The sequence below is a fragment of the Thermothelomyces heterothallicus genome, assembly GCF_042370625.1.
Source record: "Thermothelomyces heterothallicus CBS 202.75 unplaced genomic scaffold P884_scaffold_3, whole genome shotgun sequence".
In the NCBI taxonomy this organism is placed as follows: Eukaryota; Fungi; Ascomycota; class Sordariomycetes; order Sordariales; family Chaetomiaceae; genus Thermothelomyces; species Thermothelomyces heterothallicus.
Window position 1 is genome coordinate 1,534,701 of NW_027192564.1, and position 23,188 is coordinate 1,557,888.

General features: G+C 55.9%; 7 protein-coding genes across 7 annotated transcripts; 4 read left to right on the plus strand and 3 right to left on the minus strand.

Annotated features, from left to right (window-relative positions):
* Positions 1–1,445: 1,445 nt before the first annotated feature.
* Positions 1,446–4,534, plus strand: P884DRAFT_192284 (glycosyltransferase family 20 protein; the record flags this gene model as incomplete). Its single annotated transcript, XM_069437663.1, has 4 exons — positions 1,446–1,468; positions 1,585–3,565; positions 3,741–4,413; positions 4,494–4,534. The coding sequence occupies 4 exons, from the start codon at positions 1,446–1,448 to the stop codon at positions 4,532–4,534; spliced, it is 2,718 nt and encodes a 905-aa protein (XP_069300799.1).
* Positions 4,535–5,126: 592 nt separating this feature from the next.
* P884DRAFT_255845 (uncharacterized protein) lies at positions 5,127–5,556 on the minus strand. Its single transcript, XM_069441020.1, has one exon. The coding sequence runs from the start codon at positions 5,316–5,318 to the stop codon at positions 5,136–5,138; it is 183 nt and encodes a 60-aa protein (XP_069300800.1). The 5' UTR covers positions 5,319–5,556; the 3' UTR covers positions 5,127–5,135.
* Positions 5,557–6,093: 537 nt separating this feature from the next.
* On the plus strand, positions 6,094–7,462 carry P884DRAFT_192410 (aminotransferase; the record flags this gene model as incomplete). Its single annotated transcript, XM_069437673.1, has 3 exons — positions 6,094–6,163; positions 6,233–6,996; positions 7,115–7,462. 3 exons carry the CDS (start codon positions 6,094–6,096, stop codon positions 7,460–7,462), a joined length of 1,182 nt encoding a protein of 393 aa, XP_069300801.1.
* Positions 7,463–7,945: 483 nt separating this feature from the next.
* Positions 7,946–13,282, plus strand: P884DRAFT_316293 (muts domain V-domain-containing protein). Its single transcript, XM_069445281.1, has 10 exons — positions 7,946–9,005; positions 9,042–9,545; positions 9,780–10,158; positions 10,222–10,342; positions 10,401–10,769; positions 10,857–11,180; positions 11,243–11,342; positions 11,390–12,134; positions 12,203–12,315; positions 12,406–13,282. Exons 1-10 carry the CDS (start codon positions 8,324–8,326, stop codon positions 13,197–13,199), a joined length of 4,131 nt encoding a protein of 1,376 aa, XP_069300802.1. The 5' UTR covers positions 7,946–8,323; the 3' UTR covers positions 13,200–13,282.
* A 901-nt stretch (positions 13,283–14,183) lies between these two features.
* On the minus strand, positions 14,184–17,359 carry P884DRAFT_289981 (uncharacterized protein). Its single transcript, XM_069444032.1, has 3 exons — positions 17,112–17,359; positions 14,745–17,014; positions 14,184–14,681 (listed from the first exon to the last, which is right to left on the minus strand). Exons 1-3 carry the CDS (start codon positions 17,250–17,252, stop codon positions 14,489–14,491), a joined length of 2,604 nt encoding a protein of 867 aa, XP_069300803.1. The 5' UTR covers positions 17,253–17,359; the 3' UTR covers positions 14,184–14,488.
* Positions 17,360–17,856: 497 nt separating this feature from the next.
* Positions 17,857–21,330, plus strand: P884DRAFT_327535 (P-loop containing nucleoside triphosphate hydrolase protein). Its single transcript, XM_069445549.1, has 2 exons — positions 17,857–20,311; positions 20,369–21,330. Exons 1-2 carry the CDS (start codon positions 18,323–18,325, stop codon positions 21,008–21,010), a joined length of 2,631 nt encoding a protein of 876 aa, XP_069300804.1. The 5' UTR covers positions 17,857–18,322; the 3' UTR covers positions 21,011–21,330.
* Positions 21,331–22,415: 1,085 nt separating this feature from the next.
* P884DRAFT_187013 (uncharacterized protein) lies at positions 22,416–22,867 on the minus strand (the record flags this gene model as incomplete). The annotated part of the gene is made up of 3 exons (XM_069437354.1): positions 22,416–22,439; positions 22,548–22,581; positions 22,716–22,867. Coding segments are annotated over 3 exons (210 nt in total), but the record flags the coding sequence as incomplete, so codon positions are not given.
* Between the last annotated feature and the right edge of the window lie 321 nt (positions 22,868–23,188).

A 23,188-nucleotide genomic window follows, 5' to 3' on the forward strand; every position in this document is an offset into this window, starting at 1 on the left:
ATGCTCACCCCTGTCGCTCCTTTGACCCTTGCTGCCTTCTTCTCGCTTGGCGGAACTCAGGTCTTCGATCCATGTTCGTGTCGGGGGGCCTGGAATGACGAGCAGCAAAGTGCGGGACAGCTGCTGCCCAGCCGGGCTGCCCCACTGGCAGTGCTCCCTCGAGAAACTTCTTGCCCTGTGCGAAAGCGACGTTTCTCTCATCCTGGTGCCGGGTAAAAAAAAAGATTGAAATTCCTCCGTGTTTCCATGCGTTTCGTGATCCCCCATCTCTGTAGCCTCGAGCGGACAAGGCCGGGCAGCTCCCAGACATCTCCAAGATCCTTGATTCCCGTCCCCCGTCTAGCCCATTTCCCCAGGGACCCCCTCATCTGGCACCCGCCTTACACCTCACTAGACCAGCCCACCCACTGGTCTTGGACGCGTTGCAATATTCTCGACGCCGCAATCGCGTTGGCTGCTCATTCGTCCCTTCCCTCGGACTCTCTCTGTGTTCGACCAGGTTGATAGGCAAGTGTAACACGTTCATTGCAATTTTTCTTTTGGCCTAATCATACTCGCTGCCAATGCATCGTTTTGCGCTGTCAGCCGTGCTTGGCTCCGGTCAAGAGCGACTCCGCATTTGCTTCAAAAGTCCTTACGTCAGTGGTGACGGCTGCAACTTTGCTGCGGTGGGGCCCCGGGCGCTAACGGGCAGCCATGCCTTGTTCGCCCGTTTCCATGTATTCCATGTATATATATATCTCGGCGACAACTTCACATGGCTTGGTACTCGTGGGTTGGGCTCGTCGCTAACCCAAGAAGAAAAAAGGCAGCAGTTTCACCTCCGGACGCCAACTCACATCCACAGTCCTCTGCAACACCCGCGCGATATTCTTACTGGGCGATCTTCCTCTAATCCTCCGCCAGCGACCCCGCGTTATCGCGCCAAGCTCTCGAGAGGAAAAAACCCGGGAACCACCAGGGTACACTACACTGCCTCTCTAGTCTTGCGGGCACAAGGCTTCAAGCAAAGCTGCTATCTCGGCCACCCATTTGTCCTCGAGTTCCTCCGTTCCTTATTAGGCATCGAAGATCGAACGCCCCAAGATTCCCTTTGTGTTCCGGCGCTCCCCACGCTCGATACCTAGTCGCCTTCTCCAGATCCAGATCGACAAAAGCGCTCCCGTAGTCCCGGACCACGCCGAAGCTCCTCGAGATAGCCTCCAGCTTTTCCTACCAGACTCTGCTTTCCTATCATAACCTCTGCCGACAATATCAAACCGGTTGCGACCGATCCATTGTTCACGGTTCTCCCCTCATGGGCTCGACACCGAGACATCGATAACCTCCCCATCTTTCCGACCGACTACATACGGTACTTGATACCCCGGGTCTTCCTCGGCGCCACTAGGCCGCATTGTAATTAATTGCTATACCCCCGCCGTTTCGAGCACTATCTGCCCATCATGACGGTCTTCATCGCTTCTCTGTAAGTCCAGATCTTCCCCTGCAGTCTCCTGATAGCCCGGCGTCCTCTTGCTATGCGAACAACCGTATCGTGATCGCGGTGTACGGTGACTGACATGGCCATCCCCTCCTCTCCAGTTTCCTTCCAAAAACCGTTCATTTCACTCTCCCCGGTGCGCCACCGCGCGGCTCGGCCTCCGAGAAGAAGCAACCGAGGCTGGTGAAGCTTGAGACACAGCCGAGCCTGTTTCAGCCGAACGACATCACTCCCCCGATCACACCGACCGATGAGAAGAAACAAGCTGCTGTCCCCTTCGCGAACGAAGATGGCCTGCGCGTGCACGTGTCGGGCACCGATCCCGATACCGACACGCTCCGCGCCCCCGCCGACCGCAGCTCCCCGACCTGGGGCGGCCGTCCGGACCAGCCCAGGTCGCGTGCAAACTCCCCACCTCCCCAGTCGCTGATCAATCCGAGCCGGTCCCTTCAGCAGAAGGCGAAGGAACTGGGCCGCCAGGGCGTGAGCCAGCCGCGGTCGTTGGCTAGGAGCGACAGCCACGACCGTGTCTTTGCCCATGCCGACTGGAGGATTGTCAACGCGGATCAGGGCAACGGCGGCCTGCGCAACGCGGCCGAAGCCGCCGCCAGGGAGGGCAAGCTCGGCGACTACATCTGGGTCGGGACCCTCGGCATGCCGACCGACGCCCTCCATGGCACCCAGCAGCTGCAGGACATCGAGGACAGGCTCGCCACCGAGCACGACATGCTCGCCGTCATCTGCTCCGACAAGGACTTTGACGGCCACTACTCGCACTTTTGCAAGCAGATCCTCTGGCCCGTCTTCCACTACCAGATCCCCGACAACCCCAAGAGCAAGGCCTACGAGGACCACTCGTGGAAGTACTACGTCAACGTCAACCAGGCCTTCGCCGACAAGATTGTCAAGAACTGGAAGCGCGGCGACGTCATCTGGGTCCACGACTACCACCTCCTCCTCGTGCCCGCCATGGTTCGCAAGAAGATCCCGGAGGCCAAGATCGGCTTCTTCCTGCACGTCGCCTTCCCCTCCTCCGAGGTGTTCCGGTGCCTGGCCGTCCGGAAGCAGCTGCTCGAGGGCATGGTGGGCGCCAACCTGATCGGCTTCCAGATCCACGAGTACACCCGTCACTTCCTCCAGACCTGCAGCCGCATTCTCAACGCCGAGGCGACCCCCGAGGGCGTCCAGCTCGAGGACCGCTTCGTCGACGTCATCAACCTGCCCATCGGCATCGACCCCGTGAGCCTCAGCCAGCACCGCGAGGAGCCCGAGGTCCAGAAGTGGCTGGACATCATGCGCGAACGCTACGCCGGCAAGAAGCTCATCGTCGCCCGCGACAAGCTCGACCACGTCCGCGGAGTCCGGCAGAAGCTGCTCTCGTACGAGCTCTTCCTCAACGCCAACCCCGAGTGGCGCGACAAGGTCGTCCTGATTCAGGTTGCCCTCTCGACCAGCGAGAAGAGCGAACTGGATGCCGCCGTTAGTGATATCGTCACCCGCGTCAACTCGTCCTGGGCGAACCTGGCCTACCAGCCGGTCGTCTACCTGAAGCAGGACATCGACTACGCCCAGTACCTGGCCCTGCTGAGCATCGCCGACGCCCTCATGATCACCAGCCAGCGCGAGGGCATGAACCTGACGTCCCACGAGTACCTCTACTGCCAGGACGGCAAGTTCAGCGAGAAGAAGCACGGCTCCCTCATCCTGTCCGAGTTCACCGGCACCTCGTCCCTCTTTGGCGGCAACGAGCTGTCGGTCAACCCATGGGACTACCGCGCCTGCGCCAACGCCATCAAGAGGGCGCTCGAGATGGGCGACGATGAGAAGGAGCAGCGCTGGTCCAAGCTGATCGAGTGCGTCAACCACCACACCGGCGCCCACTGGTTCACCGAGTTCATGGCCCGCCTCGACCTCGTCTACGAGGAGCAGCACCGCCGCGACCAGACCTCCGTCCCGCGCCTGTCCATCCCACACCTCGTCCAGCAGTACACCCGCAGCGAGCGCCGTCTCTTCATCCTCGACTTCGAGGGCACCCTGGTCAGCTGGGGTCCGGTCAACAAGATCATTCCCGTCAGCCCCCAGGTACGTAACCAGATTCATCCCCCTTTTTACGTCTTTTTTTTTTCGTTTTTCCTTCTTGTTTTGTTTAGGAGCCGGCTCGTTTGGTGTGTCGTGTTCCCTCTGTTTTCTCGGCGCACCATGCGAAGTTGTGGTAACTAGTTTGGCTGACAATATGTAACCGTTTCGATCTCAACAGCGCACTCTGGATGTCTTGAACGACCTGCTGCTCGACGAGCGCAACACCATCTACGTCATGTCGGGCCGCCGCCCCGAGGAGCTCGATCGGCTATTCCGCCGCGTCCCGAACCTGGGTCTCGTTGCCGAGAATGGCTGTTTCCTCCGGGACTGCGGCAGCACCGAGTGGACCGAAATGGCCGACTCGGAGCAGATCCGCTCCTGGAAGGACGCGGTCCGGCCCATCCTGACGTACTACCTGGAGCGCACGCCGGGCGCCGAGATCGAGGACCGGCGGTGCTCCCTCTTCTTCCACTACAAGTCGGCCGAGGACTACGAGGCCGCCCTGCGCCAGGCGAGCGATTGCGCTAGTCACATCAACGACGCCTGCGAGGAGCAGCGCGTCCACGCCATCCCCCTCGACGGCAGCGTGCTCGTGGAGCCCATCGACTGGACCAAGACCACCGCCGCGCAAAAGATCTTTGCCGATCTCCGGGCCGGCATGGCCCCCGACGAGAAGCACAACTCCCCCGTCGACTTCCTCATGGTTGTCGGCGACGGCCGCGAGGACGAGAAGGTCTTCAAGTGGGCCAACACCCTCGGCGAGGAGGGTGTCGTGAAGGAGGTCGTCACTGTCAGCTTGGGCACTGCCAGGAACACCGAGGCGGCCTCGACGCTGACCCAGGGCGTTAGCGGTAAGTTCTCTCTTAGGTTTATCTGTCTCTGTTCCCCTTCCAACACAAAGATACTGACATGTATGTTTCCTCCTTCCTAGGCGTCCTGATTACACTCCAGAAACTGGCGTCCATAGCGTAAGCATGTGCATTGCATTGCGTTGCGTTGCTTTGCTTTGCTTTGCTTTTGCTTTGCTTTGCCGTCGAGTTGTGTTGCTGCTGTTTTTCTTCCAATGGGAAAAATAAAAAGCTAGGCATACACGGCTTACCAACCTGACACTCTGCTTGCAGGTCTACGGTTCCGCTACGCCATCGGCGGAAGAGCTCGGTGCGAGGTCCAATCCACTACAAGTGGACTTCATGATGGATGATACTTTTTTTTTCTACTGGAGGGGGAAGAAAGGGAGAAGAAAATGTGGGTTGATCATGCCCAGCGGCTGCTATTTGTCTCTTTTCTCGGTTCTCTCTTCTGGGTTCTTTGTTCTGCATTCTCTTGCTACATGCGTGTGATTGGTTTTTGCATGACCCCTATACAGCAAGGGCATCTGCGGTAGACACAGCGCTGCATGCCTCATTTCCGGCTTTCTCCTTGATGATTTTCTCCTCTCATCCTCTGTTTGCATGTATTGTTCTGGATGGGTTATAAGTTTGCTGTCCCTCGGCTTGCGCATCTGTCATATCTGCTGGCTGAACTGAACGCTCCAGCAAGCTCCACCCGATCAACGCATGAAGCGTCTCTCTCTCTACTCCCCCAAGTTTGACCGACTTTGGGGTTTGGCGAAGGATGGGAAAGGCGGATGACTGGACGATGTGCAATGGATATCCGGTTTCGAATGGTTTGCAGATGGTTTGGAAGACGGATTGTGTAGAGACGGGAGACTGGCAACGGCTACCCGAGCTGTTCGGCATGGGAAACTCGCAATCATTCATGAACTGCAGCAATGAAGGCTGAGATCTCTAAAAAGCTTGGGGCGGGAAGCATGGAAAGGAAATGTCTAGACATCTGGAAGGAACAGGGGGGAAACAAGGCGTCGGGCTCGGACTGCAATGGTTTCTCGCGACTCAATACTACTATCATGGCATTGGCGTTCAGGTCCTCATATCCTGGCTGTCTTACTCGGTTCCATCTGCTTCAATCTACGATTTCATTCTTGGCGATCCGCCGTCTCGTACACTACGATATCTGACTGAGTGGCTTCGACTCTGTAAGATGTATGTTTGTACATATGTATGTACGGATAACGTTTTCTGCCGCGCGTGACATCACCTCCGCGATCGGACTGCGGGGCAGAACTCGCTTCTTCCGCGAGATTGACACCGGCCTCTTGACCCCACCATTCCAGGGCAACAATCAAGGCCCACCAAATCATTCAGTCAAAACACCGGAACCCCGGCCCTCGTCCGATCGGAGCAGGCAGTCGAGTTTCCGGGGTACATACATATCCGGATCTTGGGTACCGCCAGCAGGGACTGTCCTACCTCATCGCGTCATTGAACATCTTTCCTTTTTTTTTTCCCGTGATCTTACTGTGAGAGCGCTGGCTGGATTCCTTCCTTGCGAAACTGTGGGAAACTTTTGAAGTCTTGCCATTCTACTCTGAGGCCCAGGATAATATTTGACTACACCACACCTGAAACCACCCGCGCTGTTCTACTCCCCAATCGAGTTTGCAGACCATCCGACGGTCCCAATCCAGCACAATGGCGCCTTTCCCTCCCCCTCCGGTCAACACGATTGACTGGTCCAATGTCGGCTTCCGGGTCCGCGAGGGTAACTAACCCCAGCTCCCACAACTGTGGCATTCGCAAGTCCTGGCCAGCTAGCTAACCCTCGCCTCAGTCAACGGCCACATCGAGTCCCACTACTCGGTCAAGACGGGGAAGTGGTCCCCCCTCAAGTTCGTGACGGACCCTTACATGCGCATCCACGGCATGGCGCCGGCGCTCAACTACGGCCAGCAGGCCTACGAAGGTCTCAAGGCCTTCCGCCTGCCGGGCGACAACGCCATCGCCATCTTCCGCCCCGACCGCAACGCCGCGCGCATGCAGCACAGCGCCGAGTTCATCTCGGTCCCGCCCGTACCGACCGACCTCTTCCTCGAGGCCGTCAAGGCCGCCGTCGCCCTCAACGCCGAGTACGTCCCGCCGCACGAGACGGGCGCCGCCATGTACATCCGGCCCCAGGTCTACGGCTCGTCCGCCCAGCTGGGGCTCAACCCGCCCGAGGAGTACACCTTTTGCGTCTTCGTCCTGCCCACGGGCGTCTACCACGGCACCCACCCGGTCAAGGCGCTCATCCTGGACGAGTTCGACCGCGCCGCGCCCAACGGCACGGGGAGCGCCAAGGTCGGCGGCAACTACGCGCCCGTGCTCCGCTGGAGCGAGCGCGCCCGCGCCGAGGGCTACGGCATCACCCTGCACCTCGACAGCCGCCGGCACGAGGAGGTGGACGAGTTCAGCACGAGCGGCTTCATCGGCGCCCTTGTCGACGGCGACGCCGTCACCCTCGTCGTCCCTGACAGCAAGGCCGTCATCGACAGCGTCACGAGCGACAGCGTGCAGCAGATCGCGAAGAGCTTCGGGTGGAATGTGGAAAAGCGGCCCGTAAGTAAACCGGCTCCCTCCCTTCCCCCTTTTCCTCTTTCCCATTTTTTTCCCCCGTTTCTTTTCCCCGTCCGTGGTTTGTGCCGGCCGTACTGATGAACCCCGCCCGAACTTTCAGATCAAGTATTCCGAGCTCCCCAACTTCCAAGAAGTCATGGCGGCAGGCACCGCAGCGTCCCTCGTTCCCATCCGCTCCATCACCCGCCGCAAAACGTCGGGCCTTCCGCAAGGTCCCCGCGTCTCGACCCGGGACGGCCAAGAGACGGTCACGTACACCCCGGACGACAGCGACGAGCCCGGCCAGCTCTGCCTCAAGCTGCTCGCGGAACTCAAGGGCATCCAGCTGGGAAAGATCGAGGACCGGTTCGGCTGGCGCTTCGAGGTCACCGAGGATGATGCGAAGCACGTCGTTGGTGAGGCCAAGGCGGGCGTCGCCAATGAGCAGACCGTGGACCAGCTCGACTGAGGAGAGTTGATGGTGAGCCCTTAAAGGGTCTGGTGGAGGTTCTCGTTGGATAGTACGCTGGGCGGAAACAATGTTAGCAAGTTTGCCTGGGCAGGCAGAAGGGAATGTGATTTTTTCGAGTCGCTATTCCTGTCGCGTTGGCAAGCAAGAAGAATAAGGGGATCGGCCAAAAAGAAGGATCGAAGTCATAGCAATGGTTCATTGAAAAAGGTAAATGCAAACTTCTCCGGCGAGTTCTGGTCACGTCTGAGGAACCCCCCCCCCCATCTTATGCTCTTGTGCCATTGGTCTGACTACCAGTGATAAATGCGTAGACCGTCCAACATCAGCATCCAAACCACCTCGGAAGGGCGATCATTTTAGTTTTATGAATAGGGCCTTACCGTGACGTATCCGGCACGTATTAACGGGCGAGGCGGGGTTACAGGTTGCCGTGCCTAGAAACACAATCGGACGCTTCTCCTGGTGTGACGGAATGCTCAAGGATCCCTGATTAGCTCACCACAAAAGGCGAAAGACGATGGTGCATTGCTTGTTGCAAGCTGATTGTGGACAAGTTTGGCGGTGGGTGTGTCTAGTCCGCTGGGCTAACATTTGAGGCAGGTGCAAGTGAAATGGGCTTTCCTGCCTTGTTTCTCGTGATCTTCAGGCAGAGTCTAATAGGAATTGTCAGACAATGCAGGCAACATTTGCAATGCGGCAGGCATCCACAGCCGGGAGCAACAGCCACGATTCTCCAAATCAATCACCTGGGTAATTAACCCAGATGATTGAGGTCCGAAGCCAACAACCCGCCGTCTTCAGAATCCATCCGCAGCAGACGCCACCGCCAACTCATTGTAATATTAATAAAGATTCGACATGGAAAGAGAAGATAGGAACGAATCAGTGTCCGCCGGTGACCCTGCCATGGCATTGTCAGCAGCCCGAGCAACAGAGGCACCGTACCACAGCCGCAGCTCTAGGAAATCTACTCGACCCGGCACTGATTGGCTAAGGAGAAGAGCAATGTCGGGGGCAGCGAGGAATACCATGGTATCTGTCGAAGCCACTGATTCGCTTTTCTCGATGGAGGAAGATGCCGTCTCCTCCGCGCTGCCCAAGCTTCCGACCAGATTTCCCATAATCCCTCAACAGAGAGACCCCTACAACAAGAATGCCTTTAGCTCTGAGTCCTCCCGGGGACCAAGCAATCCCACAACCAGTTCACTGGTGAACAACGAAGCCAGCGCTAGAACCCCAACTCTCCCACCGTCATCGGCAAGTCACGATCCTCGTCCCGTTAACAATTCGGGACCAGCCTGCGCGTCTTCATCTCAAAAACGACAACAGAGCCTCACACCTACCCTGCCGCGGTACAGTCCGCTCAATAGCTCTCCACCAGTTGTCATTGGAGACCCGGCGCAGTGGCTGCTTCCTCGCCCCTTCCACGCTGCCGGTGCAATACCGTCTGTGGAAGGGACGCCAGGTGACAAGCCTCACGGGAACCGAGTCAGCTCCGGCATATCAAGCATCTCATCCGTTGCGCCGTTTGGTGACAAGGGTCAAAGCTTGGAAGCCGAAACACCAACTTCATTAGGAAGCGAAAAAAGTGACAATTCCGTCTTACGTTCTCCATACTTTCGGAAGCGGGCGTCAGAAGCAGCACTCGCACATAATGAAAAACAGGCCGGCAGTCAGTTCGACGACGAACCTCAGGATCCGCTATCCCCTACAACTACCGAGACCATCTCGGATCTACCCTCCGACCCTTTCATTGCTGCGAGGTCTGATCATCTCTCTCGGCATTCTGGATTTGGCCCGGCCAGGCAATACCAACGGCACGATGAAATGTCGCTCAGTGCTATGTCAGATGACTGCACTAGCCCAGAACACCATCACTCAATGCCGTACAACCAGGTCGCTGAATTCTCAGCCTACAGTTCGCCAGTGGCGTCTCTCACCCGACTTGGCGCTTCGGAGCCTCGAAGTCACCATGGAAGTGCGTCCGGCTATGCCTACGGTCCATCAGTTATCAGCTGGCCTGTAACACAGACAATTACTCCCAACACTTCTCCGTACAGACGAGCGAGGAACGAAATGAGTTGGCAGCGAGAAGCGAATTCAGACAACCTCAGTGACATTCGGGGGTTTCCTGAAGCTGTTGGCCTAGAAAAGCGGCGGACTCCTGACCTGCCCTCCATGGCTCAGTCTGGTGCTAGCAACAATCCGCATAATCGCATCAGGCAACAAGATTCCTCTATCCTTAGTCCTCTAATGAACAGGGCTACCCGTTGGAGTACTTTTCCTCATGGAAGACCTTCCAACCTGCGCGGAGGTCCTACGTCCAATGTGGCAGAAAAAACAACCCCGAACGGCCTTGACTTTGACCTATCGTCCGATTCGGAAACCGATGACGAGAGCGTGGACACCTACGCCCTTGCCCCTAGCCGACGTCAACATGTTACCCAACCAGAACAATCCCGAACTATATCCGAGTTCTCGGACGATCAAGATTGTGTTATGTGCGCAGTTTCGGAGAGCCGTTCGTCGGACATGATGGGAGTGGCAATCATCAACATGACACTGGGGCAGGTCGACCTCATCAGGATTATTAACGACAACAGATACCGCTGGCTTGCCGAAACCCTATGGAGAATGCCGACCCAGCCACAAATCTTCATTGTACTGAAGAAGGTTGTGGATGAACACAACAAGTCAACGATCGCCGAGTATCTGCAGCAAGAGTTTCCTCGTGCGAAACTCATTGGCTTGGACAGAGAGTACTGGAACGAATCGGAAGGTCTCAGATTGCTCGACCGCTTCGCTTGGAGAACACATGTCAAAGCGATTCGTTCTGACCTAGAACATAATTTCTACGTTTCGTGCGCGTTATCTGCGGTAAGTTGTTTCTTGAGTCTGTGTGGCCAGTCAGTCTTCTGACGCTCTTTATTAATAGCTGATGGCCTACGTCGAAGAGGAAATGAATGTGATCTTCAGGGAGAACTCGTTGCGCATCCAATACAGACAGCCTGCTGATACGATGGGACTTGACCGGTCTACCATTACATCTTTAGAACTATTCCAAAACATTCGCAACGTCAAGGGCACGTCTTCCACTCTTTTTGGGTTGCTCAACAACGCTCTTACACCCCAAGGCCGTCGAATGATTCGGTCAACACTTTTGCAACCGAGCACAAGACGGGAAACGATTACGGCGCGACTTGAGGCGGTAGAGGAGCTATCAAGCAACGAGAATTTGTTCACAGACGTCCGTTCCAGTCTCAAGCGGATGTTTCACATCGATGTCGAGCGGGCGATACCATGGGTATGTGCAGGAACCAATGTTCCTGCTCAAGATTCTTTAGAACTAATTAAATCTCTGTGTAATTAGGTTGCTCTCAAAACGGGAAAGTCGCGACTTGCGTTGGAGGCTGGGGTGGCTTTGGTCCAAGGTCACCACCAAATCATCATGCCCAGTCACGATGAACTCTTGGGGGCTGAAAAAGACGTAAACCGCATTCTCATGATCAAGGCGTATCTAACGGGTGTTCAAGCCATCCGGGAGACGCTCGAGGCTGCTGGATGCACGAGCCAGCTGTGCAAGTGGGTGCTCGAGCGATGCCAGCCGGAGAATACTGCACCTATTGATCGGCTTATCAGCGAGGGCATTGAGCCGGGCGCTGTCTACAGCAAGGCTCCAATAGACATCAGAAACAACAGGATGTGGGCTTTCCGGGTAAGCGCTCTCCCGCAGCCCGCCTCCCATCGCTCACGGTTGCTGACAACACTTGCTCACAGGCTGAGCCCAACAGCATCTTAGATAGTGCGCGTCAGCTGTATCGGGACAGGATTAACGAGATGCACAAATATGTAGAAGAGCTCAACAAGGTTTTACAAGGTCTGTGGGCTGTTGAGGAGCTTGCTTTCTTCCCTAACAACGCGTAGAACACTTGGGCGCCACACCTGAACTCCGACTCGGAAACGATAACCATTATTTCCTACGGTTTCAGTGGTCGGATGTCGAACGAGAGATCATCAAGAACTTGCCTGCTACAAATCAGTCTCGGCAAGCCGGTACCCAGCATTGGAGGCCGCGTCTCTTGGGCGGCGTTGAGATCGTCAACGGAGTCCGACGGAAGCGGCACTACGATTGCCAAACTCTTGAGCTCATCCAGCGGAGCAGTCAAATCCAGCGCCAGGCTGACATCGTCATAAGCCATAGCGACAAATTTATTGTCGAGCTGGGAACGTCTCTGCTGGAGCATGTGGAGTCCCTCCTCGCCGTCAACGAGGCTGTTGCCGTCTTGGACATGCTGTGGTCCTTTGCCTACCTGGCTACCACTCAGAACTATGTCCGGCCCATTATCTCCGACAGCTTGGTTCTCAAGGATGCCAGACATCCTGTAGTAGAAGTCAGGAAGAAAATCTATGTGCCGAACGACGTCTATCTTGGAAACCAAGGGGCTCGCTTTCAAGTCGTCACCGGCGGAAACATGAGCGGCAAGAGCACGTTTATCAGAACTGTTGCCCTGATTCAAATCATGGTACAGATTGGCAGCTTCGTTCCCGCCACGTATGCTGCACTTCCCATCTGCGACCGTCTTTTTACGCGATTGTCAACCGAGGACAAGCCCCAGAGCAATCTAGGCACGTTTGCGGTTGAAATGACAGAAATGAATATGATCCTCAGGTAGGGTCTCAAACGCGCATCTTCATACACTTGTTCTCATCTTGTCCTCTTCTGACTTGCCACATTAGACGGGCCACCAAGGACAGCATGATCATTGTCGATGAACTTGGACGAGGAACCTCGACCAAGGAAGGCCTCGGCATTGCTCTCGCCATGTCGGAGGAGCTAATAAAGAGGGGATGTCGGGCGTTTTTGCTACCCATTTCACCGAGCTTGGTAAGACAGAGTATTGTGATCTGACCTGGAATCTACCTGCTGATTCATCTTCTAGCCAAAATTCTTAACCTCACGAGACCAAACAGTGTCCTAAATGTACATGTCGTTGGGGAGAGCATCAAGGAGGGGGACATCACACAGATTTCGCTGCCGCACACTGTTGCCCCTGGTCCGGTCAAGAACGAAGATTACGGCCTGGAACTATCGCGACTCTTTCTTCCTCAACGAGTAGTCAACAACGCTGAGCATATTTGCAAGTTTCTTCGCGCAAAGAGTCTGGGGCAGTCCGCAGGTCCCGCTACACGTACCTTGAAACAGAGCAAGCTGATTCTTGCCCTCCCGGGCCTCCTCAAACAAGCAAATGATTCAACCATGGACGAGTCCGCACTTGCATCTTATTTGAGAAAGTTACAAACCGAATTTACCATCAGAATGAACCTTACGGCCGAAGACAGTTCAGAACAGGAACAGACAGGCAAAGGAACCGCTCAGCATGTCATGGTGCCAATACTTGAGAAACCAAGCGCAAATGAACTTGAGGAATGGAAGAAAAAGTCGGATTCTGCAGAGAGAAGGGTGATGAATGCCAACATGGCCGAATCGCAAGAGAACAAAAGACCCGGCCTGGAGGACGAGGGCGACGGGTCTCTCGCTAAAAGAGCCAGAACAGGAGACGAGACGGCAAGCATGACCTCTCAAATGACACCAATCGATCGCAGTTCTATGATTGAGGAGCTCCGCAGGCGCTCTCATACAGTCACCACCAGAGCGGCTACCCCAAGCAGCCTTTCATCAAATTCCTTGGAGTCACAAGCAGACACTGAGATGCCAGAGGCGCCTTCCCTCTGAGAGAATACCGTGTGAGTGAAGTCCATGCAAGCAGACGGCGCATTGAGAGATGAAGGAGTCAAAGATTCTCGAGACGAAGTGGTGTTTTTGTTCATTAGGCGTGCGGGAAACAACTTTGAATGAGGAAAGCGAACGAAGAGCACATTGCTATTGAGACAAAGTTCTTCCTGCTCCTTGGTCTGAAGCCAAGACAGAGTTCCTCAAGTTGCAAACAACGGGCACGTAGCAGAGTTTCGTAGACTTGCATATTCAATTAACAAATAAACAAAGGAGTGATCACTTATAGTGTGTTGTCAAAGGCAGGATGAGACTAAAATTCACGTCGGAGGTAAACAAAGGGCGTTGGTCACATGGAGGCAAACACTTCAAGCGTGCTACCTATTTGAATATGGACAGCGATAGGGAGTATTGTTCTGCATCCATTTGGTTCAGATTTGATTCGAGTCTTTGCGTCACGCCATGAGTAACATGTTACACGTAGTTAAACAAACAAACTGACAGGTTGCCCAGGTGACCTTCAGGGGTTGCTGGGTGGTGATGAATGCCTGCATGAGTGACAAATACGTTGCTCCAGCTAATACTGTCCGGACGCAGCCATCCGATTAGGTAATTAGGTGACCGTCAAAAGGGTGTTTGCAAGACTCTCACATACGACCATGACTACAGTTAGCACGGGATCCCCGCTAGTTAATTCTACTGAAAACAACGCCAACGTCGATATGGGCCAATGTTCTCCGCCTGAAGTCAAGCTAAGCATTGACTCATCACTGATCTAGGTGATCTGTCATGGAGTCTGAAATCTCCTCCCGCCTGCCGATTTATGTTATTGAGAGCTCTTTAATTAACGATGCCATGTTCGGATAGTCCTGAGGAATTTTTTTTTTTTTTTTTTTTTTTTTTTTTTTTTTTTTTTTTTTTTTTTTTTTTTTTTCCCGACAAATAATACCGTTTATGCTGAAACCAGGTAACGTTGAAAGAAGGAAACCCTATTCATTGGCTGCCAGATAGTATATAATAGACCTAATTATATGTCCATCCTAATTAATTATCTCATGTAGTGTCATCATCAACGTGGTACACTCATATTACTGCCCCTTGATTTCTCCCAACGCCTTTGGAATGACTGAAGCCGCCCAAGCTTTGGTGCCCTCCATCATCTCTCATAGGTTGCAGGACAAAATAAAAAAAAGAGTGAAACCAAAATCCCACGAATGCTGCACCGCCACCATCCATCGTCCAGTGTAGCCAGAGAAGCCGTGGAAACATGACCGACATTACGAGGCGATGCATCACTCCCGCCACACATGAGTGTCTCCTAGACTAAAAGAACTCGATGACTGGCTGCTGGCAACTCCTCCGACAAGCGGGGTTTGATAGCCAGGCTGATGATCGTGCACGTCAGCTCCGGCCCCAGAAGGGTCGTCGGCGCCCGAGTCGGCCAGCGGAGGTGGCGGTTCCTCGTAGATCCAGGGCTGTTCGAGTCTAATCAATGCGTAGTCAGCAATCACAGCCTATCCGGGTTCGAACAATCAGGGAATTACTCACGGAGCCACCAAGCTCGGGTTCACGAAGCGCAAACCCTTCTCCCGGTCCTCGTCCACTGTACTCGTCCTTCTCAGCATCTCTCTCTGCTCCTCCCCGCGCCCCCAAGCCAGATCCCCGTCAGCGATGGCACTTTCGCTGCCCTCCCCAGCGCGTTCAATACTCCTCAGCGCAATGAACCTTGTCAGGGGTTCCGCCCTCCGCCTGAAATCCCACCCGTACCACAGCGTCGCCACGAAGAGGGGGCCGACCAGCAGCGAGACGGTGAACGCCTTCTTCAAGGCCAAGTATCCCGACATGGTCAGCTGGAGCACGATGAGGCCGAGCATGATGCGATAGCAAATCATGCGCCAGGCGCCGCCGGTGGCGTGCTGCGGCTGGTCCATGGCATACAGCAGCTGGTACTTGTAAGTGAAGTAGCCAAGCGAGAAGTAGGCAACGCCCAGCGCCAGGACGAGGAAGCCGCCGGGAAGCGGGCTATAGACCAAGCAGAGAATGAATACAAGCAGGGCGGTGGGCAGGTAGAAGCCGTAGGAGAACATGGGCGGCTGGAGCAGTCGAGCAAAGTCGCGGGGGGTTTTGGCGCCCATGCGCATGATTGGATACTGGGCCACGTCCCCAAACTGCAGGAGACGGAAGGGGAAGAGGCCAAGACCCTGGAGCATGATAAAGTTGGTGTAGAAAACGGAGAGGTCTTCGATCTTGCGGGCGAGGGTATAGGCGATATAAGTGGTATCTTTGAGAGAGTTCCGGAGGACGTCGAAGATGGAGGTGACGGCACCGAAGACGGTGAAAATGAGGAAGAGGTTGAAGAAAGTGAAGAAGAAGTTCTTGCTGATGGCTGAGAGGGCAATGTCGCCCTGGGAGAGCATGCCTTGGTGCCACGAGAGGTAGTCGTAGAGATAAGGAACGGCAATGTTGAGCAATGAGACGACGAGGGTGGGGAGGCCCGTCTGGACCTGGGTGCGGGCGATTTCGTGTTCTTTGAGCCATTCGCTAAACGAAGGGAAGAACTTGTCGATAGTGCAGATGCTTAGGACGGAGGCGAGGAAGAAGACGGGGACCAACCAGACCACGGTCAGGATGGCGACGAATATGGTTACGGCCCAGGACCGGATTCGGCGGACGAAACGTGGCGCATATGTGTTCTTCCATACCACGTCTGACGGGGCCGGAGCAGGCTTCGTCAACAAGCGGCCCGGGTGCGGGTCGATAAGGGCCTGGATCGCCATCTGACAGGCTGCGATAGAGTCCATAGTGACGAAAGCGAGATCGGCGGCCTCATACGTCTTCTTCCGGGCGGCCGTGATCTTGTCGTCGAGCTGGCGGAGCTTCTCCGTGTAATAGTCGATGGCATCCGTCTTGCGGCTCTGTAGGCGCAGGAAGCCGTACCAAAACCGTGTCTGTGGGCGCACTGTCTCCACTGCGCGGGATCCGCTGCCCTCCAACAGGCGGTCCCTCTCTCCAGCTTCTTCGTCATCGCGATCCAAAGCTTCTCCGGCGTTGGTACCAGACCGGCCGCTGCCGTCTCTATTCCGCCGGTTTCCGGCAACTCTTACTGGGGTTTGGGAAAGGTAGACGCTCCAGGTCTCCTCCAGCTTCTCCAAGATTGCCTTCCTGTCTTCCATCAATTTATCGATTTCTTTCCAGTTGCGGCAGAGCGTGACGCTTTCGACCTTGCCGATCTCGAGCTTCTCCACCAGGTCCTTGATGGCCTCCTCGGTCCTGAGTTCTTTCGGGATACCGGATAACCGAAAAGTCCGGTCGGTAATGGTCGACTGCGTTCCCAGATAATCCTGGCGCACGCGTATCACCTTCGACGTCTCCCTGTCCATGAAGAAGAGGGTGAGACCGGTGAAGAAGTATGTGAACAACAGGTAGGACCACAGATATCCCAATCTGCGGTCGAAGCTGTTATCCGGTTCGTGCTCTGGGCTGTCGGGCGCGGACTCGTAGCTGCTGTACGTCGCATAAGGGCGGAAGGGAAATGCCTCGGTCGAGTCGGTATCTTTTTTGAGAAAGTGGCGGTTGATAGGCTCGAGCACGACGGCGGCGAAAAAGAACATGACGGCGAAGAGGCGCATTGACATCTTGAAGAAGGCTAGAAAGACATAGGCGTCAAGGCCGGCCGAGGAGAGGACCTGCTGTTCGGTGATCCTGTAGAGCACGGGGATCCATCCGAAGAACGTGTCGGGAAGCGCAGGCAGGCCGAGGAAGGAGTTCGAGTGTCGCTTCCGCGCGGCGTACAGCGATTTCCATCGTGGTCGCAGAACCTGTTTGTCCGGAAGGTTAGCTTGGGTCAAGGTAAGGTTGAAAAAAAAATTAGATAAATCAACAAAACAAAAGGCACAGAAAAGAGGCAGAACCTACACAGAAAGCTAGAAATGCCGACAGGCCGAGTGCTAGAGAGATGATGAACTGAACCTGGGTGTCTCTCTTGCCGGGCCCGACTGTGTTCGCGGGAATGCACTCGTCTTTGTTGGGATTGTCGGGATCCTCAAAGACGTTCATGGCTGCCGCTCGGGACGCTTCACCAGGAAGCGCATGTGTGGGAGTGAAGGGGAGCACCGGATGGGCTGACGGTGTTGAGCCTTGATGGAAGCTTCGCACAGAGATGCGAGTAGCGGTACGAGGGTCACGAAACCTTGGCGGCCGACTGCTGCAGCTGCTGCAGGAAGCCGTTGGAGCTTGGACCCCGGGCGGTGACGTTATAACCCCCATGCACCTTCTGTAACACTGTCCACTCCGTGGTTCACCCGAGCCGGCAGGCAACTGTTCTCCACGCAGAGGGGTCCACAGGCAGTGGCAAAGAAGATGGGAAACAAATCACACTGCCACATGTGGCGCTGCACCGCCACCAGCTCCAAAGCTAGCCAGCTCATTGCTCAATCGCCAAGGATACAAGGCTCTCTACGTAAGTTGCCCACAATGTGAAGGCAACCTACAATCCGTAGCTGAACTTGGCATGTGCTTCTATGCTTCTATCGCCTGTTCTTAAAAAGGTCTGCATCAAAAGGACTCATTGCTACGGGTTACAATGCGCCGAAGGAAGACAATCAGAAACCACTCAAGTCCCGAACCGGTAAAATGCAAACGCTTGATCAACACCGATTATTACGCTCTTCCTGCCATCCTGATGTGATTGCCGCGAGGATGTGGTCTTGGGGTGTGTGTGGGCTTGGGCGATCCACTGACGCGCGTTGCCCACGTCTGCCGTCGTCACCCGGGCGTTGTTCCTTCCCCGAACTAATTAGCACGTTCTAGGTCGCTCTCACGCTCGACGGGCAAGTCAGTCCACTCAATCAATCCATGTTCGTTACCCGAACTCGGTAGCACAAGGCAGCATGCACATCCTCCCTTTGGGCCACGCGGTCGTCAACAGCCTTGGCTGTGGCGACAGGCATAGAAGGTCGGGTGAAGAATTCAAGATGAGCGGCTCCCCCTCCTTAAAAAGGGCCTTCCCATCCGATCTGCCGCTCTGAAGAAGCGCCGCCTCTCGCCGAGTCCTGCATCGTTGTTCTAACTACATTCTTGCTCTCTTATCCCCCTCATTTGTGTGCCCTCTGATCCCCCTTCCCGCCATGGTCGCTCGCCTCGAGCTAGCGGTGGATGCCCAGGAGCTTGCCAACGAGCAGCGTGCGCTCCTCGACTTGATCGACAAGCTGCAGTTCGCCCAACTGGACAATGTCAAGCTGCCGCAGATTGTCGTGGTAGGTGATCAGAGCGCCGGGAAGAGCTCCGTCCTCGAGGCCATCACTGGCACCCCGTTTCCACGAGACGCCGGCGCCTGTACGAGGTTCGCTACCGAGATCCGCCTCCGGCGCGCGCCCCAGCAGAGCATCACCGTCTCCGTGATTCCGGACAAGAACCGCAGCTTTCCCGAGCAGGAGAGGCTGAGACAGTTTGGCGGAACCGTCCATGCCGAGATGCCCTTTGAGCAGTTGATGAGGAGCGCCGTCGACCTCATTGCCCCCAAGGACGTGCCGGGCCGCTTTGCCGCCCGCGATATCCTCGTCGTCGAGAAGCGGGGCCCGGATATGCCGCTCCTGACTCTTGTTGACCTGCCCGGGTTGGTCCGAAACGCAAACAACGAGCAGTCCCTCGAAGACATCAGGACCATCGAGGCGCTCTCGGACCGCTACATGAAGAGTTCCCGGACCATCATCTTGGCCGTGGTAGGGGGGAATTCTGACTACGTCCAGGCGCCGATTCTCACCAAGGCCCGTCAATTCGACCCGGACGGGCACAGAACGATTGGCGTCTTGACGAAGCCGGACCTGACCGAGTCCATTGGTTTGGAGGATAAATTCATCGGTCTGGTGCAAAACAAGGACAAGCGCAACGACTTCAAGCTCGGCTGGTACGTTCTGCTAAACCCGGGACCCCGCGAACCGGGCCAACCCTGGCCGACGGCCGAGGACCGCCGACGATCCGAGGCCGTCTTTTTCAACAGCGGGAAATGGAGCTCGATCCCGCCGTCCAACTGTGGCGCCATCGCGCTTATGCGGCAGCTCAGCCTCCAGTTGCAGCGGCATATCGGCAGACACGTCCACGTCCTTCGCAAGCAGATTCAGAAAGCGCTCGACGACTGCGAAGCCGAACTCAAGTCTCTCGGGGACGCCAAAGATACGCCGGAGGAGATGCGGACCGAGTTGGTCGAGCTCTTCTCGGCATCCAAGGAGCTGGTGATCCCCGCCGTCTACGGATTCTACAAGAATCCTCCCAAGAAGAATTTCTTTCGCGTAACCGCAGACCCGAGAGGCACTCCGGCTCAGAACCTACGGGCCCGCGCTGCCGAGGAGAACGACCGCTTCGCGATGGGGGTACGGGCCCACGGCCGCAAGCTCGCCTTCTCTACCGACTCTTCCCCTGATAGCAGCGCCAAGCGCGAGTTCGTCAAGCAGGAAGTCGAGTTGCTGCTGCGACAGATCCGCGGCTCGGAGTTTCCCATGGATCCAAAGCCGAGGGCCGTCTACATGCTCTTCCAGAACTACTCGGAGAACTGGCCCAAACTAGCCCAGGAGCACAAGGACAACTTGGGCGTCGTCTGCAACGAGTTCCTGGGCGAGTTGGTCGACTACGCCTGGCCGAAGCGCATGCGGGAACCGCTCCGCCGGCATTTTCTGGAGCCTCGCATGAAGGAACTCATGGCGAAGGCTCAGCACGAGCTGGACCTCCTGACCCAGGACATGAGCCTCGAGGTCCAACCGTACGACCCCGAGTACGAAGAACGGTTGAGGAACTGGCACCTCAAGACCACGCAGGACGGCATGACCTTCTCCGAGGCCGAGGAGGTGCTCGAGAAGATGCTGATATACTATGACCTGGCCGCCAAGACCTTCATCAGGAACACCATTACCCAGGTCATCGAACGCCATCTCCTCCAGGGCATGTACGGCATCTTCAACTCGGTCGAGGTGCTGGGTCTGAGTACCGAGGTGGTCGAGGCCATCGCGGCGGAAAATAAAGAGACCAGGGATAGGAGGCAGACGCTCAGGGTACAAAGGAAGGCCATTCAAGAGGCCAAAGAGATCTGTGCCGGCATTGCCATGCGAAAAGAACTGAGGATGGTAAGTCGCACTCCCCACGAGTCCGCAGGATGCAGCTCATCGCTTCTTCTTCAACAGTACGCCGAAGGTGATGAGAGCGATGGCACGAGCACTTCCGATGAGGAAGGATCCACGGCAGAGGAGAAGCCATCTCCCGCAAAGCATCGCCCGAGCTCGTCCGCCACGCGACGTCCGTCGCGCCGACACAGGCCCTCGGGCGGGGAGATCCACAGCACCGGCACCACCTCGACGCGCGGGCTCGACGCCGCTAGCGGCCACCACCGACACCAGCACTCCCACGAGCAGACTCCGACCCACGCCTACCCCACGCCCAGCCCCGACCGCCTCCGTCGCGTGGTGGATGATGACACGTACATTACCGCACCACGCCCTCCGCAGCAGGCGCCGCCGCCACCGCCGCCACCTCGTCCAGGTAAAGTGCGGCAGGAAGAGGATCAGCAGCAGCAGCAGCAGCAGCAGCAGGAGGAGGCCCAAGCCTTCTACTACTCGCCGGCCCCTGCCCGGGCCCCGACGAATCCCAGAACGAGCCAGCCGCTTGCCTCTTCGTCTTCTTCGTCTGCCGCAGGGACGGTGCCGGCGCCTGAGCCGCACTATGCGAGCAACGGACCTTATTCCAGCAACAACCCGTACGCCCCGGTGGAGACGGCCGAGTTCGAAGCGGCGCGGAGGCAGGCGAGGAAGGTTTCTGGGAGAGCCTAACTGGGACTCGAAGTTTGCATTTATTCTCGGCGTTGCTATGGAATAGATTAGTCTTCACGAAAGTGAGGTTCCCAGGGGATAATTATGGGGTTCTTCCTTTGAGTTGTTTCTTTTTGACGGCGTAAGTTGGTTTAACTACGTGAGTTAATAAGCACTGGATGGCGGCTGCTAATTATGCGGCGCTCGCGGTACCAGCTCTCATAAATGAGAGGATCGGGCTGCTACCCTTTCCCTCATGAAACATACGCGGTTATTGAAACATCCAGCTGGGTAACCTTGCTGGAGTGGTCGGGATCGAAAAGGGTTTTGGCATAAAAGGGGGGGGGGGGGGGGGGGGGGGCGTCCAATGCCGACGCCTAATTACCAACGACGACAACGACAACAACAACAACAACAACCATCTTGTAACTCAGTCCTTGCTTGACCCGTACTGGCTGCAATGCGTAAAAGGCAAAAGAGCTAGGCAGCTTTTAGCATCGCGATCTCTCAACTTGCATCATCCAGCGCCAGGCCCCTTACACGTGCTTGCAGCGATAATTACACTCTTCTCTTATGGTTTTGTCCCAACCTAGCACTCACCCCCACTCCGGCGTCGGGGTCACCCCTGTGCACGAGTGAAGGAAGCCAAAGGGGAGGGGGCGGCGCGCGGCGCGAGGCACGCCCGGTTACCGCGCGTGTGTATATATACGCGCAAGTGCGGTCTACTGTGTAATCAGCGGCGAGGTTGCATTGTGGGAACTTACGAGTTACTTAGAGTACCGTGCTTGGCGCCCAGAAGGCGACGGTAGGGGTGTGAGATTTGGCTCCGCGCTAGGAAATCGGCTCGCGTTGCTTATTTGCACTTCTGGGATCCGTGCGACCTGCGGGTTGGGGTGGCGGCCAACGGTAGTTTGTGTATCCGTACCCTGAGCGCATCATCGTCAAAGAGTCAAGCGTTCCTAGGAAGAAAGAAAAGAAAAAGAAAACCTGGCTGTCAGAACAAGGTGGATGCTTAATTTCCAGAGAGCTGCGTTCAGGGAGAGCCGGAGACGAATGAGGACGGGCCTTTAGCGTTCTTGTATTAATTATTCAATATGATTCATGTTGCCAAACATGCCACGCATGCTTATTATACATTCGATAATTCATCCAGCCGTGGTATGACTGTGACCCAGATTTTTACGGAGAGTACCGTCAAGGGGCCAGGTGTTGGCAAGTCGCCGGCCCATGGGTGTGTGAGCCTTGTTCAGAACATCATCCCAGCATAATTAAGGAACAGTTCCAATGATTGTGGAGCTAAGATTTGCATTTCCTCGCACTAATTCGTACAATTTCCCGTCTGGGCCTTGGAGAGTGCCAGTGTCTCGAGAGGCTCTTCGGCCGTTCCCAGCTTTCTAATCCCGTTATCTCGACGCCACAACTCACACCCCCCTGTCTTGTTCATGCGCGTCTTTTCCCGTCGTCGAGGTCAGCGCACCAAAACCCTGTTTGACCCTTATTCCAAACCAGAACCTCGGAAACGCGCTTAGCAGTGAATTTTCTTGCACAAATAACAGACGTCGCCAGGATACTCCACCGCCTCCCCGCACGTGCTAACCCCAAGGGGTGTCAGCCAAGGTTTGCCCGTGCTATCGAGGTGGCAAGCCACAAGGGGGAGCTTAGTGAATAGGACTGGGAAAGGGCTGGGAGGCATCTCTGAAAGATGATGATACCTAGCAGCACGTACCAAAGGCAACACTTGCAGAGGTAGGAACCTCCGTATGGCTGGTGCTGGGCGCCTACGACTGGGGCGGCATGGTTGTTGGCGGCTTCCTTAGTCATTGTTTCCGGCGCGGCGACGGCGGTTGTGATGGGTTTCTCAACCTGTGCGGCTGGCATATTGGCGTCGTCATGAAACTCGATCATGCTGGAACGACTTGCCCCGTCTGAAACTGCTTCGGATGGAACAGCCGGTGTGGCAATGGTAATGGAAAGGTAATGAGTTTGTTTTGCTTGAGGCCCCGAGTCGGATGGTAATTATTTGGCAGGATATGAACCCTAGAGCTGGGAAGAGGGAAGATCTGATTTTTAAGTGCGGAAGTTGGGAAGATGCGGTGGCGAAAGGGTTCCGGTGAATTTAAATCTCCTTTACTTTGGCGCTCGACAACCAAGCAGCCATCTAGTTCGGGAAGCAAAAAAAGGAACACATATGGTGGCAGA